The sequence below is a fragment of the Aquarana catesbeiana genome, linkage group LG10 (genome assembly GCF_042186555.1).
Source record: "Aquarana catesbeiana isolate 2022-GZ linkage group LG10, ASM4218655v1, whole genome shotgun sequence".
Lineage (NCBI taxonomy): Eukaryota > Metazoa > Chordata > Amphibia > Anura > Ranidae > Aquarana > Aquarana catesbeiana.
Genome location: NC_133333.1, coordinates 4,309,273 through 4,329,623, shown reverse-complemented (window position 1 = coordinate 4,329,623; position 20,351 = coordinate 4,309,273). Strand labels below are relative to the sequence as shown.

Below are 20,351 nucleotides of genomic sequence, written 5' to 3'. Positions count from 1 at the left end.
TTACTAGTAATGGTCGCAATCAGCGATTTATTTTTTTCTGCGGGACTGTGACATTGCGGCAGACACTAATACAGTGATCAGTAACAAAAAAAAAAAAGATATAGTTTTCCGCCTCTAGGGACTAAATATAGCTGCAGCCCTCCCCAGCTGTGGGATCAGTGAAGAGATACGGAAAAAGTATACGGGTGAATAGGCGCTGCTAAGTGATAACGGTGTAGCAAAACTTCATAAAAATTTGAAAACTTCTATAAAAAGTGTGTTATCTCTACATCATATAAAGTGCAAATAAATTGTATGTGCAACCACAATGTGTAAAGTATTCTAGTGCTAATAAATAAATGTGTATCCAAAATGTGTCCATTTCCTCAAAGGTTCCAAGGTGCATAAATCAGTAAAAAAATAACAAAAAAAAAACAAAAAACACCACACACAAACCAACGTTTCAGCAAAAAATATTTTTCATAAAAAGTCCACTCAATTTATAAAGTTCATAAACATTGATGGTGAAGTGAAGAGATTTCTAATCGGCAAAATAGGTGACTCTTCACACGTGCCACCCTCTCAGGTCCGCACTCACCAAAGGGATGTACCCCTGCGGGGGTAAAAGGCCTCACAATGGAGTCGATTCTTTATCCTGCGTTCTCTACTTAGCATCCATGATCGTTGGGTACACTCACATAAAGATCGATAAGAAAAAAAAAAGGGGGTCCTCTCATCAGGTCCGTGTCTCAGCTTTTAATACAATAACTACCCTGTGTGTCCATTCACACACACCGAGCCGCTGCTCAGCCCCACCCCTCTCCCCCCTCATTGGCTAACTGGCTGTGACTGACAGCAGTGGAAGCCAATGGCTCCTGCTGCTGTCTCAGCCAACGAGGGGGGAGAGCCCCTAGAGAGCCAAGGCTCCCATGCACATCACTGGATCGAGATGGGGTTCAGGTAAGTATTGGGGGGAGGGGGGGGGGGGCGGCGTACAGCGAAGGTTTTTTTACCTTCATGCATAGAATGTAAATTTTTTATTAACGATATGCATTTTTAGGGTGTGAGCCGCACTACCACCAGGGAGGACCCTTCCCTCTCTTTCCTCTTCTTCTTCCTATCTTTTCTTATTTGGACGGATAAGGGAAATCTCTCTTCTTACACGTATTGGTTTTATATTTTGAAGTTGACAAGCACTGACTTTTTTTTTTCTTATCTGATATTTCTCTTAATTCTTATATTTTTGATCTAATATGAATGGCATGTGTAATCTATGATTGGAATACCTAGAGCCTCCCTTATGTCTTTTGCAATATTTAAAATTGATTGTGGTGTAAATATTCCAGATTTATACAGCTTTGGAAGAACAGCCCTTTAAGGCCCAGTTCACATATCAGATGCAACTTGAGGCGCACAGACAATGGAAATCCTATTGGTTTCAATGTTATCCGTTTGCATCATAGCGATTCAGCATGGAGCAATTTTGGAAAAGGTTTCTGCACTACGTTGGTGCGATTCCGGTGCGATTCTGGTCCTATAGAATTTACAAACCTTATCCAAGTATCACTACATAATCTCACTGAAGCGGTGTGTACCAAGTCTAAATGCAATAGGAAATCAGCTGATTATAGACAAGAGCCGATATTAAAGGAGGTCTCAGGTTATAGACTGATCATCATACAGCGAACCCCAATCCCTCCCTCCCCCCCCCCCAGAAATAAGACGCAGAGCCAGGACTTGTGAAACACTATCTCATCATAGTTTAATGGTGTCCATTGGTGTTGACTCAGGCACTGTAAGACTCAAGCAGCTTTTTGTGGGTCTGAAGAGTTAATGGTCCCCCCAAAACATATTGAGAAATTTGCCCCCACTCAGCACAAGATGGCTGCTCCGCAAGCAAACGGCATCACTGCGGCCTGAACACTTCCAGGATAAATCCTAAATCCCCTTCTAGAGCATGTAGAGCCCAATCATGAGATGCGCTAGATCAGGGGGTAGGCAACCTGGGGGATCTCCAGCTGTTGCAGAACTACAAGTCCCATCATTCCTCTGGAAGTCATTGTAACTGCCAGCCTTGCAATGCCTCATGGGAAATGTAGTTCCACAACAGCTGGAGGGCCCCGGGTTACCTCCCCCTGCGCTAGATGCCACCTAACAATTAGGAGATGTCGTGACACAAAAAGTCTTTAGGTAGAAACAAAACTTTAATAAATATTCCAGCACCCAGATTTTCATAACTGGGAAGAACAGAGAGTGTGACCCTCCCCTCCCCCCAATCCTTGTATAATGTCAATACCCAGGTCTGCTAAAACCAAAATCCACTCTTCCAGGAGGACACGGGGGAGGCCTTGGATTTTGGTATTGCCAAGTTCACATTTTACATAAACTGACCCATGCATCGCTGGTGCAAGGATTTGACACCCTAGGCGAAACCTCATTTTGCCGCCCCCATTGGCTCCACCCCATTTGCCCATGTGACAGAAGGCACCACTACACAGGAAGCATCGGCTCTGCTTCCTCTAGCGCTGGCTCCAGTGCTGCACCTCTAATTACACTACCGGTCAGACTGAGTTAGTTACATTCTGCAGCCTGCAGCGCATGCAGACATGCGCTGCAGCAGGCGGCTGCCTAGTTTGGCTAGTGGTAGCACCGGCCCTGGACCCATGCAGACAAAGGAGGGGGGTGCACCCAATAGCTTTAAAATACATTGTTGCCCCTGAGCCTTCTTCTTTGAGAAGAACTAAAGTGACAATCTCTTTAGCTGTCTTCAAAGAGGGAGCCTTGTGGCCATTTTGTTGAAGCCCAGAGTATATGGGGGGGGGGGGGGGGAGGCGAAGGGGTCACAGCAGAGTAAGAATCCTGGTGGGGATGTGAGCACCAAGGAAAACACACACTGCGCAGCTTTGAAGTGCAATCACTCCCACGATGATGGAGATGAACACCCATCGACTGCTGTGTCCACAATGTAACCATTGGGAGTATTTCGACCAGGCTTCACGGATGACAGAAACAGCCTATGGAACTTACATTAAGGATTATTTTTATATAAAAATGGCACAGCAGTTTTCTTTTTTTTTTATTACTTATAGCTTTGCATATTACAAAAAATTCTAACTACTGGGCCCCCTTGTCCACAGGGGACAGTTTATGTAAAAGGTGGACTTAGCCTTTAAGGAGTACACAGAGTTTAGATGTTTGATCTGTACTTATTCTGCATCATCAGTATTGCGTTTTATAGGTCGTGAATGCGGGCAGCTCCCCAAATTTCAGACACTGCACTCCTCTCTCTGTGGAATAAATGCAAGCCAATCAGATGCCAGCAAACACCATTCTCACCCCCCCTAACTTCTGTTTGCTCAGATTTTTCCTAAACTTTGGCCACCATCGACCCCTCCTCAGTATCAGATTACCCCCCTGTAATCCCCGAGGGTCACAACTGTTGCCTGGCTACACCACCAGAGTTCATTACACCCGCTGGCACTTCAATAACTACACATTTCTCCCCCCCCCCTCCCCTTTACCAATAGCTAGCTGGCAACTCTGCACTCCGATGAGGACACTGCACTCTCCAAAATCACCACCAAAGACTAAGGACTTCTGATCTGCAGTATCAGTCGCCATGTTTACTCTGCTGCCTTGCAGTGACTATATCCCACAAAACAAATACTCTTTCCTGCAGGGGCAGTCCAGGCACTAAAGGAAGCACAGCGACTAACACCTCATCCAGGACCAGAAGTCAAACGCTGCTCTAAATCCTCCCTCCTGATGCCCCTAGTGGGTAGAGAAACTACAAGGCCACCACAGTTGGCAGGACATGGTTTACCCAACCATTCGAAGGTCTCAGAACCTGCAATGGCTGCTCTACAACTTCATGATAACCGTGAGAAGCCTTAGTAGTAAGCCGGCTTGCTGGGAGTGGGGGCAAAAAGGTTTTGTAAAAAGGGAGATCTAGCAGGAGGAACAGCAAGAATCAAAGTCAAACCAGCCAAGCAAACTGTATTGCTCAGTTTTGAAGTGTGTGAGAAGTGCTACCGCCTTTGCCGAGTCAACAGCTTTGCAATAAGGTTGCAGGAGCTCCCAGCAGACATCAGGGGGGGGGACGTGATCTGGAGAAAACATGGAGCGGGCATGTCGCAAAGTCAAAGCCGCCATCTTCCTTGCTGGTGGAATAAAGCAAGAAGTCGGCTCCACTCCAATTACATCAGCCTTCACAAAGCTTTATTATTCCAGGGCTAGCTCACACTGGCTCACGTTGGAAATCCTGGGACAAAACCACAAAGGGTTAAGTAGTGTAAAACGGGTAAAAAGGAATTCAGGGAGCGAGGGCGGGAGGGGGAGGGATGTTTCCCGTTTTGTCCAGTTTCCACATTATCTTTTGGCTCGGACAAAATACAAGGCGTTGGTTTTGGGGTAATATTTGACGTTCTGTTTTTTGTCCATGAGACCTCCGAAAATGATGAGCTCCCCTCGGCCCTGAACCACCGTGTGTAAACTGGTTTCTGGAGGGCCCACCACAGAACTGCTGTTGAAGATCTTCCATTTTACCCGGCCCCGTTCCCGGGTGTCTTGAATGTCCAGTGCGTACATCTGCATAGGTTTGCAGTTCATGCTTTGATATAAGGGTTTTCCCACGTTCAGGGACTGGGGCGGGTGATGTCCTAGACGGCGGGCGATGGGTGGGAGGGAGTGGCCGTCGCCCTGGCCTGAGACCGGACGGGCAGATACTGCTTCGGCTCCACTGCTGGGTGAACCTGGGGAAGGGAGGGTTGGAGGGCTGACGGGGTTGGCTCCCCCGCTAGGTGATGAAGATGAGGGGGAGGAAGAAGATACAAGGGCTCGGACAGCTTCAAGGCCCCGGCGAAGTGCTCCTGGTGAGACAGCGGCAGATAAGGTGTTAGTGATGTGAGAAGGAGAGTGAACTCCATTGATCTGCTCTGGAGGGTTCCTACCCACAGCATCCACATCTAAGTCCCCCCGCTTCCATGTGCATTCTACTGCCCCGAGACATAGCTCCTTCTGCTCTGGTAGAGATCCCCTTCGGGCAGACAGCGGATGGGAAGCTTTGTGGTCACCACCCTCAGCGGCAGGTGGTGAGATGACCTGCAGGGGGATGTCCAGAGATGCTGCTGGGGAGACGCTCCCCCCATTAAGGACAGGAGACAGGCTACCTTCCCGCGATCCACTGGCAGCCTGCCTCTGTGCCCGGGGCCTTAGGGTTCCCCAGCGGCCATTCACGCAGGGGGCCTCATCCGGCGCTCTAACGGGTGAATGCGAGCGATATTCACGAGGCTCTGGAGCCAGGCCGGGCGGTGTGGCGCTGATCGGAGACGGGCGAGAGTTCAAACTTGGACTGAGAGGAGCACGGCCGCTGGGTGCTTGGCTGAAGACCACCACACATTGGCCAACCTGCAAGAGAGAAAAAAGGGAGCTTGGTCACTGGAGGGGCTTAACAGAGTATGAAACATTACAGCAAAAACAACCAACACGACTCCATCGCTCAGCAACCAATACACTTCCTACCATTTTCTCATAGAACAGCCAGTATGAGGTGGTGTGTGTAAAAAAAAAAAAAAAAAAAAAAAAAAGTTGAGACTAGCTCTGTCTACAAGAAAGTACTTTATCTACGTTTACACTCATTCACCCTTAAAATAGTCCCCTTGCACAGCACTCCCAGCGTTCCTGACACTTCTGGAATGTGTCCTGGAAGTCTTCTTTGCAAAGCGTGTCAAAAACCTTCCGCTATTCACGCAGGATCTCCGAAATGGTGTCAAAAATGGCAACCCTTGAGCTGGACTTGGTCGAGCTGAGGACCTGCCTCACCTTTTTCCCATCCACTGTGAAGACTGTTGCTTAATCTCAGGGTCATACCCGTACACCCAAGTTTAGACTCCAGTAGCAATCCTTGCACATGAAAGACGGACAAGTCATCCACAACACACTAACGGAGTTCTTTGCAGACTTCGGCGCGTCGTTCCTTCTGCTCCTGGCTCAGCAGCCTGGGGAGGAACTTGGCAGCAACACAGAGAATGTTCATATCACACATGAGGATTGCCTGGACTGTTCCATATGACACACGAACAATGGCAGCAATGTTGTGGATTGTTCTCAAACAATATGTACAAGTTGACAAATAGTTTCAACATTTTCTGGTGTTGAGCTCGTTGTAGGTGTTCCTAATCTCTCGTCGTCTTCCAGTGACGTTCTTCCGTTCTTGAAGCGCACATGCCCCTCAAAACACCTTGAGGCTGGGTTCACACTATGTGCAGAGCAGCTCGCAGCAGGGGGCCCAATGTGTCCCCCCCATTCACCGTTTCAGGTCTGAATTGGGTCCAAATTTTGGGATGAATCAAGACCTGAAAACGGAGCCAAAGATGCAAAGGACTCTTCTGCAGCCGCCCCGGAGATGTATAAACGGTCACAGTGTCATGCAAATTGGATGAGGAGAAACCCTCATCCAAGTCGCAATACTGTGAACCCAGGCTGAAGGGCTCATTGCAGCATCATGTCGAAAAAGTCCCTGTGGCAGATTTGCCCAGTTTCACACAGAATTTCACATTTGCGCTTTGCGATTTCACCATGGACAGCTAGTTAGAACACACGTGGTCAGAATAGCACCAGTTACACAGCTCCCAATATACACAGGACAAGATATTTTGTCACACTGACTTATGAAGGTCGGTACTCCCTGTGAATGTGCGTGCAGCCTTGTGCTGCCATCTGTTGGTGTGTTACAAAACTAGTCTTGAAAACTTTATTACCACCTCATAGTTTATAAAAGGGGAAATGTTGATCATATGAATAGAACATGTATGAGCTAAAAGATTAAAGCCAGCCAAAATCTCCTGAAGTTCCAGGATTCTGATCAGCAACTTCCCCTCTGAAGAGCATGTTTCATAAACCGAGAGGTTCCCCAGAACACCTCCCCAGCCCAACAGACTGGCAAGACCTCCAATCAGGAGAGAGGATTTTTCCGGTATCCATCATCCGCTTGGATATCCAACATTCCAAAAAGTCGACCTGGTCTTGGGAGTCAGATAGATATATTAGTAGGTCCAAGGACTCCCAATACAGTTAAGAAACTGCTCTGCAGAGCTCTGGAGTGAAATCTCAGCATCAGATGCACCAGGAGTAATGGGGCCAAAGCCCAATAAAAGGTCTTCAGAGCAATACAGGTGAGGCTATCCATCACCTACAGACAGCACACAAGGGAGGCTTGGTGGAGATTCCAGACATTTTTGACCAATGTACTGACTACAAAAATGTATTGCAGCTCAACTTTCATTTTGAAGAAACGTGATAAAATTTTGTTGTTACAACAAACTTTGCATACGAGTCTCTTGTATGGAAAGTTTGTTCTTGTAACAGCCAAATTCTATCACGTTTCTTCAAAATGACCCCACCCAGACATAACCCCTACCATCTCCACCAAGTCTACCTTGTGTGTGGTGTCTGTAGGTGATGGATGTGCTCACCTGTGTCTTTCTGAAGACCTTTTACTGGGCTTAGTTCCCATTACTCCTGGTGACTTTGATGCAATCCTCTTTTGACCAGAGTTAAACACACCTGCTAACATAGAACTGCCATTCCATGATTAAAGACAATGGAATACTGTGCTGGAACGTGTGCCGCAGGTTTGTACATTACATAGACTAGTGATAGCAGACCTTGGCACCCCAGATGTTTTCGAACTACATTTCCCATGATGCTCATGTATTCTGCAGTGTAGTTGAGCATCATGGAAAATGTAGTTCCAAAACATCTGGGATGCCAAGGTTCGCCATCACTGACATAGACCATCTCTAGGACTCACCCTACAGGCCGGATGACACCACAGCTCCGGCGCTCCATGCTCCTCATTCTCCACCTTCAGCTGCTGCCAGGTCCAGGGGGTTGTGTCCATATGGAGAAGCCAGGCATCCTTAAAGAGCTGCCACAGGACAGAATATATGATGAGATGTTATACACAGCTATCCATTAACTACAAGGATTATCTGGCATAATTTGGGTGAACAGTGATAATTTTGCGCATTTTAGAACATATCTTTTGGTCTAACCAGAACAATGCCCAATACACTGAACCCCTAATACTAAGCTAACCCATGCCCTGGCAAAAATATAACTAAACCCCAACCATATCTTTCCTTATCATGCTGTAAAGTGTCCCTAGCGAACGTCTTCAATACCGATCCTTGTGGTGGTAGATCCCCATCTAAAAAACTGTCGTCGCTCACACCTCACATTCAGGAGCGTACCCCAAGACCTTGTCACTACCTGTGGACTCCAAGCAGACGTCAATGCATTAGCAGTCACTGCTTGGAGTCCACAGGTAGTATAAAGCCTTGTGGTACCTCAACATCATCAGAGAGGGGCACGCTCCAGTAGGTGCTGCGTGGGCAAGGCGTGTGTGTGTTAGATGGGCATGGTGCTGGGGATCTACTGCTGGGAGCATGCATCCTAGAGTGACAACTCTGCGCCTGCACATGGAGCATGGTCATCAGAATACCTCTAGATTAATAAAAAAATAAAAACATTTTTAGTTTATAATTTTAGGTTTAGTTACACATTAATCCCTATTCTACTGAATACTCCCCTCATCTGATGTTAGGAGCCCCTACACAGATAGCATGCAGTCCCGAGGTTCCAGCAACAAAATAACTGACTTTGTCACTACTCTGGATGGTAGATGGCATGGCTGGGCAGCTGAAACAATGACCAGATGGAGGTCACAGAAGACGACAAGACTTCTGGCTCACCATTTCTGCTCTAATGTTCAGCACAGCGTCTACTCACAGCATTTGGTCCTCCGCAGCCGCCCAGGATGAGAATGGTCTCGTTGTCAATAACAATCTAAGAGGAGGAAGAGAAACCCGTTAAGACAGATGCAGGAATGAAATGTAATTAAAGTGTGAACACGAAGCGGAGAGAGTCACGGCACAGCAGAAGGGCCTGTGGGAGGCACTGGAAGTGGATTTGCAGAAAACAAAAAAAAGTTTAAGAAGCTCAGAATTCTTTTTTTTTCCCTGTGGAGTCTCAAGGAGAACGGCACATATGGCAGCTCTAACACATAAGAGGGTTTGCTGAGAGCTGGAGAGGTCATAAGATGAGTGACTTATACCTGAGATTGTCCCCCTCGGGGAAAAGGACACGTCCCAGAAATAACTGGCTTTGACCATGACCATTGCTCCATATCCAGTGCCCAGACGTCATTGCTCCTGTGAAAGACGAAGGTTATTAGAGCACATTCCGAAACAACTAAACATATAGGACGACATGAGATAGATAATCACAATCTGCTAACACCAAGGCTGTTATGCCAAAGTAATGCAAATCCTCGGACTCTGCCCAACCCCCCCACCCCGGGGAATGGTGGAATGGAGTGGAGGAAATGCAATACCTGCAGAGAATGGAGGAATTGAGCACAATGTTCAGCGATAACTACGAGAAATTTTTTGATTTTTTTTTTTTTTGCAGTATGGCCTCCGTGGATATCTTTGTGCATCCTCGGAGCTGAGGGAACTGGTTGAGGTGGGCTATATTGTTATTAAAAAAAAAAAAAGGGAGAAGGAGAAGTAGGGGTAGGTGCCATGGAATGGGGACGGGGGGGTGTGAGAAAGAGAAAAAAAATAATAAAAAAAATAAAAATAGACACTCCCTAACTCGAGTTTGCATGTTCTCCCTGTGCGGTTTTCCTCCCACACTCCAAAGGCACACTGGTAGGTTCATTGACTCTTGTGCAAATGGGCTCTAGTATATGTACGTATGTGAGATAAGGAGCTTAAAATCTAAGGTCCCTGAGGGCAGGGACTGATGTGAATGAGATAGAGGTGTGTGTGTGGCGCTGCATAAATGGACTGCGCTAGAGAAATACCTACAGTAATAATAATAATTTGTATAATAAGTGACGGATTTGCTTCTTATAAAGTTTAAAGTGGTTCTAAAGTCAGGTTTTTTTTTTTTTTTTTATCTGCATGCATTCTATGCAGAAGCCCCCTAATACTTACCTGAGCCCCATCTCAACCCAGCGATGTTGAGCGAGAGTCTCAGCTGTCCAGGACTCTCCCTCCTGATTGGCCGAGACAGCAGCGGGGCACCATCGGCTCCACGCTGCTGTCAAAGTCAGTGAGCCAATGAGGAGAGAGAGGGGGCGGCTCCGTGCCTGAATGGAAACACAGAGCAGCGGCTGGCACTTGGCAGGGAGGGAGGGGCCAGGAGCGCCAGTGAGGGACCCGAGAAGAGGAGGATCCAAGCTGCTCTGTGCAAATCCACTGCAAAGAGCAGGCAAGTAGAACATGTTTGTTTATATATTTTTTTTATAGCTTTACACTAAAATTAACAGAACATTCACAAAGTGATACTAAAGTGTTTTAAAAAAAATAAAATAATCTGCTACACCAACATGGAACATGATAGCATTTGTTGGTTTCTCCACACAGGAAAGAATAGCCAGGAACCCTGGAGACATATTGGGGGGGGGAGCATTACAGTGATGAGCACCTTTACAGACGATAAAAAAAAAGTGAACTTACATCTGCCGAGACCCAAGTGAGCCCCCGAAAACAATCATCTTGTCCCCGATAACGCAGGAGGAGTGGCCGGCCATGGGGGGAGGACCATGCGTGGTGACTATGCAGTTCCACCTGTAGAAGAACAGAGACAGCCAACAATCAGATATACAATATATGACTTGCTCTCCCCCTTATAGTGAGGGGAAAAAAGTATTTGATCCCCCGATTTTGTACGTTTGCCCACTGACAAAGAAACGATCGGTCTATAATTTTAATGGTCGGTTTATTATAACAGTGAGAGACAGAACAAAAATATCCAGAAAAACGCATTTTAAAGAAGTTATAAATTGATTTGCATTTTAACGAGTCAAATACTTATTTGAAAGCCAATCAGCAAGATTTCTGGCTCCCAGGTGTCTTCTATACAGGTAACAAGCTGAGAGTAATCTTAAAGGGAGTGCTCCTAATCTCAGCTTGTTACCTGTATAAAAGACTCCTGTCCACAGAATCAATCAGATTCCAATCTCTCCACCATGGCCAAGACCAAAGATCTGTCCAAGTATGTCGGGGAGAAGATTGTAGACCTACACAAGGCTGGAATGGGCTACAAGACCATCGCTAAGCAGCTTGGTGAGAGGGTGACAACAGTTGGTGGGATTATTTACAAATGGAAGAAACACAAAATAACGATCGATCTCCCTCGGTCTGGGGCTCCATACAAGGTCTCACCTCATGGAGGTTCAATGATCATGAGAACGGTGAGGAATCAGCCCAGAACTACACGAGAGAATGTTGTCAATGATCTCAGCTGGGACCATAGTCACCAAGAAAACAATCGGTAACACACTACACCATGATCGACTGAAATCCTGCAGCCCCCGCAAGGTCCTCCTGCTCAGGAAATCACATGTACAGGTCCGTCTGAAGATTACTAATGAACATCGAATGATTCAGAGGAGAACTGGGGGGAAGTGTTGTGGTCAGAGGAGACCAAAATCGAGCTCTTTGGCATCAACTCCCCGTGTTTGGAGGAGGAGGAATGCTGCCTATGACCCCAAGAACACCATCCCCCACCGTCATACATGGAGGTCCTATGACCCCGAGAACACCATCCCCCACCGTCATACATGGAGGTCCTATGACCCCGAGAACACCATCCCCCACCGTCATACATGGAGGTCCTATGACCCCGAGAACACCATCCCCCCACCGTCATACATTGAGGTCCTATGACCCCAAGAACACCATCCCCCACCGTCGTACATGGAGGTCCTATGACCCCAAGAACACCATCCCCCACCGTCATACATGGAGGTCCTATGACCCCAAGAACACCATCCCCCACCGTCATACATGGAGGTCCTATGACCCCAAGAACACCATCCCCCACCGTCATACATGGAGGTCCTATGACCCCAAGAACACCATCCCCCACCGTCATACATGGAGGTCCTATGACCCCAAGAACACCATCCCCCACCGTCATACATGGAGGTCCTATGACCCCAAGAACACCATCCCCCACCGTCATACATGGAGGTCCTATGACCCCAAGAACACCATCCCCCACCGTCATACATGGAGGTCCTATGACCCCAAGAACACCATCCCCCACCGTCATACATGGAGGTCCTATGACCCCAAGAACACCATCCCCCACCGTCATACATGGAGGTCCTATGACCCCAAGAACACCATCCCCCACCGTCATACATGGAGGTCCTATGACCCCAAGAACACCATCCCCCACCGTCATACCTGGAGGTCCTATGACCCCAAGAACACCATCCCCCACCGTCATACCTGGAGGTCCTATGACCCCAAGAACGCCATCCCCCACCGTCATATGTGGAGGTCCTATGACCCCAAGAACACCATCCCCCACCGTCATACATGGAGGTCCTATGACCCCAAGAACGCCATCCCCCACCATCATACATGGAGGAGACATTATGCTTTAGGGGTGTTTTTCTGCTAAGGGGACAGGACAATTTCACCGCATCAAAAGGGACGATGAACGGGGCCATGTACCATCAAATCTTGAGCGAGAACCTCCTTCCCTCAGCCAGGGCATTGAAGATGGGTCGTGGATGAGTATTCCAGCATGACAATGACCCAAAGGCAATTAAGGAGTGGCTCAAGAAGCAGATTAAGGTCCTGGAGTGGCCTAGCCAGTCTCCAGACCTTAATCCTATAGAAAATATGTGGAGGGAGCTGAAGGTTCGAGTTACCAAATGTCAGCCTGTTCGGCTCATCCTTAGTGCTGAATACATGGAAAACTACAATACACCACAATATCTGCATTACCAGTTCTTGGAAGGGGAGTATGTGTGGATCTCATCAAAAAATCGTTCTGGCTGATGTAAGGGGTACGGGCTGGGGCGAGTCCAACCACCAAAGAGAACCAGCAGCTCCTTGTAGACAACCAGGGTGGCCCCGGCCTTGGGGGAGGGGTAGGAACCTACCAGGGGAAAAAAAAAAAAAAAAATGAATAAATCAAACAAGAGACATTACAGACTGCTGCAAATATACCTTACTACTTAAAGTGTCACTAAACCCACACCATAAAAAACGATGAATAAATGGTGTATTCCATGCTGGTCATACTCACTAAGTCACTATGAGATTCCATTTCTGTATTCGGCAAAAATCCTGGTTGATCCTGCTGCTCTCTCTCTCCCTCCTGTCCATGTCCCCCATTCAGCTAGGGATTTTGCAGAGCGGTGTTGGCATCTCTGCACATGCTCAGTTTTCAGAGAGTTTCTATGCTGACCATTTCCTCCCCATCACATCAGAGCAGCCTATGTGACCATATAGAGTCACACATGTGGGCGTATACACAGTGATAAATCCCCTCCCTCCCTCCTCCTCCATGCCCACTAACCAGCTAAACAATTGGGGGGGGGGATATTATAGGTAGATTGATGGAGGCTTCTCCTCCCTCTTATTCTAAGACACAGGCTGGAGGGGCGCGACAGACTGACTGGCAGAAATCCACCCACACCATGTTTGCTTTCAGTAGTAAGAAGAGCCGGCAGAACTAATCCTTGAAGTGTCGTTTATTGGTACATCAGAGTGACAATAAAACAAAGCTGACGCGTTTCGGCAATAGCCTTCGTTGCTACAACTAAGGTTATTGCCGAAACATGTCAGCTTTATTGTCACTCTGATGTACCAATAAACGACACTTCAAGTATTACAGTTTTGCCGACTCTTCTTACTACTGTTGCACTGGAGTGTGCTGGGACACATCGAGCCTCGGCACCTGTGAGTGGACCTGGTGTATGGATTGAGTTGTCCCTGCAGAGAGCGCTGTTACCTACCTTCTTTTCCAAGTTTGATTTCAAATATAAAAATGTGTATGGCTATTTAAAACAGTTTGATATTTATTTTTACTCTGCATTCCAAAGGCTGTTTTTGTTTTTTATTCTGATCATGTGACCAGCAGCAGAGGACTAGAAGCTCTTCCTGCCTATGTTTCCCTGCATACAGGCTGAGAGAGAGCCGGGTCATGTGACAGCTGGACATCCAATAGGAAAAATGGGACTTGGTATTTTTATTCTAGTTAAAATAAATTACAGAGCCGTCAAAGGGTCTGGAGGATCTTAGTTATGAGGAAAGGTTGTGAGAACTGAACTTATTCTCTCTGGAGAAGAGACGCTTGAGAGGGGATATGATTTCAATGTGTAAATGCTGGACTATATCTCTTCCCCTACACAGTCCCCCCCCCCCCCCCCCCCTTCAGTTAGAACACACACTGAGGGAACACATTAACCCCTTGATCGCCCCACCTAGTGGTTAACCCCTTCACTGCCAGTGACATTTATACAGTAATCAATGCATTTTTATAGCACTGATCATTGTAAAAATGCCAATGGTCCCAAAAATGTGTCAAAAGTGTCCGATGTGTGCGCCATAATGTCGCAGTCCTGATAAAAAATCACAGATCGCCGCCATTACTAATAAAAAAAATAAATAAATAATAAAGATGCCATAAAACGATCCCCTATCGTAGACACTATAACTTTTGCGTAAACCAATCAATCAATATGAGCTTATTGCGATTTTCTCTTACCAAAAATATGTAGAAGAATACGTATCGGCCTAAACTGAGGCAAAAAAAAAAAATATATATATATATATTTTTTTTTTTTTTTTTTTTTGGGGGATATTTATTATAGAAAAAAAGTAAAAAAAATATTGCGTTTTTTTCAAAATTGCCACTTTTTTGGTTTATAGCGCAAAAAAAAAAAAAAAAAACCAGAGGTGATCAAATACCACCAAACGAAAGCTCTATTTGTGGGGTAAAAAAAAAGGACGTCAATTTTGTTTGGGTGCAACATCGCACGACCGCGCAATTGTCAGTTAAAGTGGCGCAGTGCCGAATCGCAAAAAGTCCTCTGGTCAGGAAGGGGGGGGGGGGATCTTCCGGGGTTGAAGCAGTTAAACTTAAACTACATAGAGGGTTCTTTACTGTAAGAGCGGCAAGGATGTGGCATTCCCTTCTCAGCGGGGAGCATCGATAGTTTCAAGAAACGATTAGATAATCACCTGAGCGACCGCAACATACAGAGATATACAATGTAATACTGACATATAATGTGGGTTGGACTTGTGTCTTTTTTCAACCTCACCTACTATGTAACTATGTACATACAGAAATAGAAGGGGCGATGTACATTACACAGTGTGTGTTTAGTATCACTAACTCTGGGGGAGAAAAAAAAAAAAACACACAACCCCCCCCCACACACACACACACACACACACACACGAACACAGAACTTTATACAGCAAATGAGCCTAATCAACATCAATTTGTAGATCAGTGGGGGGGGGGGGGGGGGGGGGGTCATGCTGTGTCTCTGACCACCCCCTCAACTGCAACCTATCCTCCGCCCCACCCCCACCATGCAAATAGTGCTTGGTGGAGTTCTCCTTTAAATACAGTCTATTGTTTTTAGAGCGGAGTAAAGCAATTATGTAACCCGTGTCACATGACAACCAGCACGACCAATGCCAAGCCTTTGGTAAACAACTCCATTGTCATTACAGCTACAAAGAATAGTCTGGAAAGCAAAAATAAAAATTAAGTACAGTGCTATGTTTAGAAAGAAAGTGAAAAGCAGCCAACACACCTATAGACTCAAGGCAGAAAAAAAAACAAAAGAAACAAAAAAGTGTGGTGCTATATATCACATCCACAGCCGTGTGTATTACAATAAAAACATATAAAAATAGTGAATACTACCAAAAAATGTATGATCATAAAATGGATAGTGTCAAATAATTAATCAATGTTGATCTATATATAAAGTAAATACACAATAATGCTTAATCATCAGATGTGCCAGTGATTGGTAGAAACCCGTGCTGGTTCCATGAGCCAGACACCAAACATAAAAAACATAAAACTTTAAAAGTCCATAAAAAATGTCTAGAAAAATAGTGAAGAAAACATCAGAGTTCAAAGGGGGTGATGCATGGCCAGATGGTATTCACAGAATTTTAGTCGCACCAAATCTGGCGAGTGGGCAGAAGGGAAACCACAAGTGTGCATAGATTGTACATCAGTGCCGGGGCCAACACCAGGAGTAGAGGAGGCTTACCGGAAAAAATTGACCTGAAATGGCGTACGCCAGACAAGTCAAAAAAGCATAATAACCACTGGTTCTGGGAAATGCGTCTTGTCAGATGTCATCAACAGATGATGGAAAGAAAAAGGGGGGTCTGCACGGCTTCCTCTCCCATAGGTAATCCAGCATACGCCAAACGTGTAGTTTCATATGCCATGCAAGGAGCAAACAAAACTCACATAGCGTAATAACGTTTTAAAACACTATTTTATTAAAATAATAAAAAACAAACTCACATTTGGAAGAACGAAACAGAGCTCAAATATCAAATAGCGGCGATCCGTGAGGGGTCCACCCGACATGTTTCAGCTAAGGAATAGTCTGCACTACAAGATCACATACACACCATGACATTATGACCACCCACCATAACCCCTCCAGGCATGGACCCCACTAGTCCTCTGAAGGTGTCGCTGTGGTATCTGGCATCTAGCTGTCAGTAGCAGATCCTTTAAATCCTGTAAGTTGGGACCTCTATAGATCAGAATCCCCCCCCCAGCACATCCCCAGATGTTTGTTTGGACTGAGAACTGGAGAATTGAGGCCAAGTCAACACTTGACTCATTGGGTTCGTCAAACCATTCAGTGCAGGGTGGCAGGGGGCATCATCTTTCTGAAAAGAGGGCACTGCCATCAGGGAGTACGTTTTCCATGAAGGGGTGTACTTGGTCATCAACAATGCTTGAGGTAGGTGGAATGTGTCAAGTAACATCCACATGAATGGGAGGAGTAAAAGGTTTCCTAGCTGTGGACACGGGTCAGTCTGGGCGCCCGAACCCGTCTGCGACTACACAGCCCCCAACACAACAAACTGTTATCCACCCAAACTTTAGTGACAACATGTTGCCTAATATATCCCACCTACTCCCAGACGTCATGGTAACCGATAATCAATATCATCACTTAACCTGTCAGTGGTCATAATGTTATGGCCGATCGGTGTGTGTGTATATATATATATATATATATATATATAAACATTTTTCCTTAACAAGGCCTCAGTGAGTGAGAAAAGCCTCCAGACATTCCTTGGCTGCAGCACAAACTCCTAGGAATCCACAAAGAATCACCATGAACTTCCCTGACGCCAGCCATCAATGGGAAAAATTCCTGCCAGCTTCCCACGGGACTCCCGGGCACCAAAACGTATACGTGAGTGGTATGTATATACTGACGAGTTCCTCTCTGTAATATCGGGCCTCCGGGGGGGGGGGGGGGGGGGGGGACATTTACTAAAACTGGGAGGATGCATGAACAAGCCGATTGGCTCCCATCCACAGCTCCACCAAATTTTGCACTCTCCAGTTTTAGTAAATCAACCCCTTGGGGTGTGTACAGTTTACATTGACACTACAACCCCCCCCCCGAGTGAAAGGTGTCCAGGTATAAGGATTTGCAGACATTGCATTATATCTCTGTATAAACACTTGTCGATTGGGCCCATAGTAAAAATACAATATATTTTTTTTTTTTCCCCAAGATTCTTTTTATTTATTTCAGAAAAAGAAAAGTTACATATCAGAGCCTCTGGGCATTCACAATAGTTGTCTGACTTAAAGTGATTGTAAACGATCATTTTTTTACATAAACAAACATGTCATACGTGCCTCCACTCTGCAGCTCGTTTTTGGCCCCGAACCTCCTCTTCTGGGGTCCCCCGGTGGCTCTTGCGGCTCCTCCCCGCATCAGATAACCCCCTAAGAGGAGCTCTCTCCTGAGGGGGTTACCTTGTGGACACACTTCCTAGTCCAGCATTTTCGTCCACAGACACGAATGCCGGACTCGGCCCCGCCCCCCCCCAGCGCCCGCATTATTGGATATGATAGAAAGCAGCGGGAGCCAATGGCTGCGTTGCTATCAATCTATCCAATCATGAGCCAGGACCCTGTGGAGAGAGGGAGAGCGCGTCCCTGCCGAAGAGATGAAGAGGCTCAGGTAAAAGGGGGGGGGGGGGGCTCTGGGGGGCCAGTGACTGCCAGGTGTTCTCTCACCTTAATGCATAGGATGCATTAAAAAACATGAGGGTTTACAACCCCTTTAAATAGCGGGGGTATGGCAGCAGCTAGCCGCCATATCCCTGGTATTTTTTTTACTATAACCGATTCTTTCATATAAAAAAAGTGGTCCTGCGGGCAGATTTGCCGCAGGATCAATTTTAGAAGCGGCAGAAGGGGTGCCCCCCTTCCCAGTCGTTCCGAGGCCTACCTGACCGATCGGAGGAAGCCCAGGAGCAATCCGACATTGGCGGTAGCTGGGAATTGAGAAGATTGAGGCCAATATGGCTACCACTCCTCTCTATGCCCTTCGGAGGACCAGAGCACCCTATGCCCTTATTTCTATTACAAAGAAGGATGACAAGAGGAATAAAAGGGATACAAATGAATGGGACAGTAGAAAAAAAATAAAAAATTTAAAAGCACCCCATCCCCTCCACGCTCGCACGCAGAAGTGAACGAATACACAAGTCGCGTCCGCATATGTAAACGGTGTTCAAAACACACATGTGATGTATCGCTGTGAATGTTAGAGTGAGAGCAAAAATTCTAGTACTAGAATACCTCCAACACTAAACATGTAACCTGTAAAACATTTTTAAATTGTCACCTACGGAGATTTTGTGCAGTTTGCCGTTATTCCATGAGTGTGCGCAATTTTAAAGCGTGGCCTGTTAGGTATTCATTTACTCTGAGTAACATCTTTTATATTTTATCAAAAATTGGGTTATCGATGGTGTTTTTCTGCATTAATATTCATTAAAGTGTATTTATAAAAAAACATTTAAAAAATTTTTTTTTTTAAAATGCGTTTGGAAGACCACTGTGCAAATACAGCAAAACAAAATATTGCAACAATCACCATTTTATTCTCTAGTGTGTCTGCAAAACAAAACAAAAAAACCAAAACAGAAAAACGAAAAAAAAATGTATATAATGTTTGGAGGTTCCAAGTAATTTTTTAGCAAAAAATTCTGATTTAAACAAAAAAGTTGTGGAAGATGCCTGGTCTTCAAGTGGATGACATCCCGGAATGATTTTAGAAGAATGTGCAAGTGTGGGAAGAATCGAGCGTGAACAATTGTCGGGGGGTCTGGGGGGCATAATCAGGGAGGGGGGTGAATACCGACCCCCCCCCATACACAGATCTGGAGTCACTGGTCCCAAAAGATTCCCAGCAGCACACTCCAGGACTGAGGGGTCTCCCTGGTCCCTGTACAATCCATGAGTTCACCACAATAACCCCCCCCTGACCCCACAGACAACCCATTCATTCTTTACATTGAACAATCCGAGTTTAATCTATAGGATGACATCTGCTCCGGGGGACAGGATACACCACTTCCTGGAGACTCCATACTGCTAGCGAAGAATTCCCACACTCTCCTTCCTGGTGAACCGGGATATTCTTCTCCTATAAATAAGTGAATGGGGACGGGAATCATGGGAGAAAGACGAGGCTCAGGACTGCAGGGGAGCGTCAATAAATCCTCTCCGGTATAAAGCCTCCACTAGAACCAGCACTGTGCCCACGGTGCTGCCCCCTGCAGCTGGGTTCTAGGCGGGGTTTTCCCCCAAGCTGCTGCCAATGTGTGAGAAGGACACCTGAGCATGTTAGAACGGCAGCATCTGGGCATCCTTCCAGGCTGCAATGAGCTCATCGATGAGAAGCTGCCTATGGCCTTGTCCTAGAAGGAGAGAGCTGGGTGGGATGGTGGCGGGGCCCCACCCGTGGGATACCTCTGTGCAGCACATTCTCAGGACAAGAACTGGGAATTTCTCATTACTGGAGAGAAGAATCTGGCTGCAGAACGATGAAAAAAAAACCCAGCAATTTCTCTCATTACTGTACCAGCCTGTCAGCTGCACTCGCTATAAAGGAACCTGCAGGCTCAGCCCGGAATATACCATGTCTGTATATGGAAAAAGTGCAATAGTTCTACTCCATCAGCCTGGGGAGGACACTCTGCCCTCAGCTGTGGGGACCCGCAAGTATTAATATACTGCCAACAATGGCAAATCAGCCTGCTCTTATATTACCAGGGACCCCTGACCCCCAAAATGAGGTCATCTCAGCCTGTCCATTCACCCCGGGAGAAAAACTGCACTCCATCACCCTCTACAGAGTGATGTGCGCTACGCGAAATATATATATATATACCTATACCGTATTTATCGGCATATAACACGCACCCCAAGTTTAGGAGGGAATTCTAAGGAAAAAAACTTTTAGGAAT

General features: G+C 46.3%; 1 protein-coding gene across 2 annotated transcripts in view; it reads right to left on the bottom strand.

Annotated features, from left to right (window-relative positions):
- Positions 1 to 1,716: 1,716 nt before the first annotated feature.
- Positions 1,717 to 20,351, bottom strand: part of FBXO42 (F-box protein 42) — a 34,180-nt gene continuing 15,545 nt past the window's right edge. For both annotated transcript variants that reach the window (XM_073601510.1, XM_073601511.1), the window contains exons 5-10: positions 12,792 to 12,945; positions 10,506 to 10,616; positions 9,095 to 9,191; positions 8,770 to 8,826; positions 7,790 to 7,906; positions 1,717 to 5,385 (exon numbers count right to left, since the gene is read on the bottom strand). In XM_073601510.1, the coding sequence (XP_073457611.1) occupies positions 4,348 to 5,385; positions 7,790 to 7,906; positions 8,770 to 8,826; positions 9,095 to 9,191; positions 10,506 to 10,616; positions 12,792 to 12,945 (1,574 nt within the window). In that variant the 3' untranslated portion in view covers positions 1,717 to 4,347. The remainder of the gene's footprint in view (positions 5,386 to 7,789; positions 7,907 to 8,769; positions 8,827 to 9,094; positions 9,192 to 10,505; positions 10,617 to 12,791; positions 12,946 to 20,351) is intronic.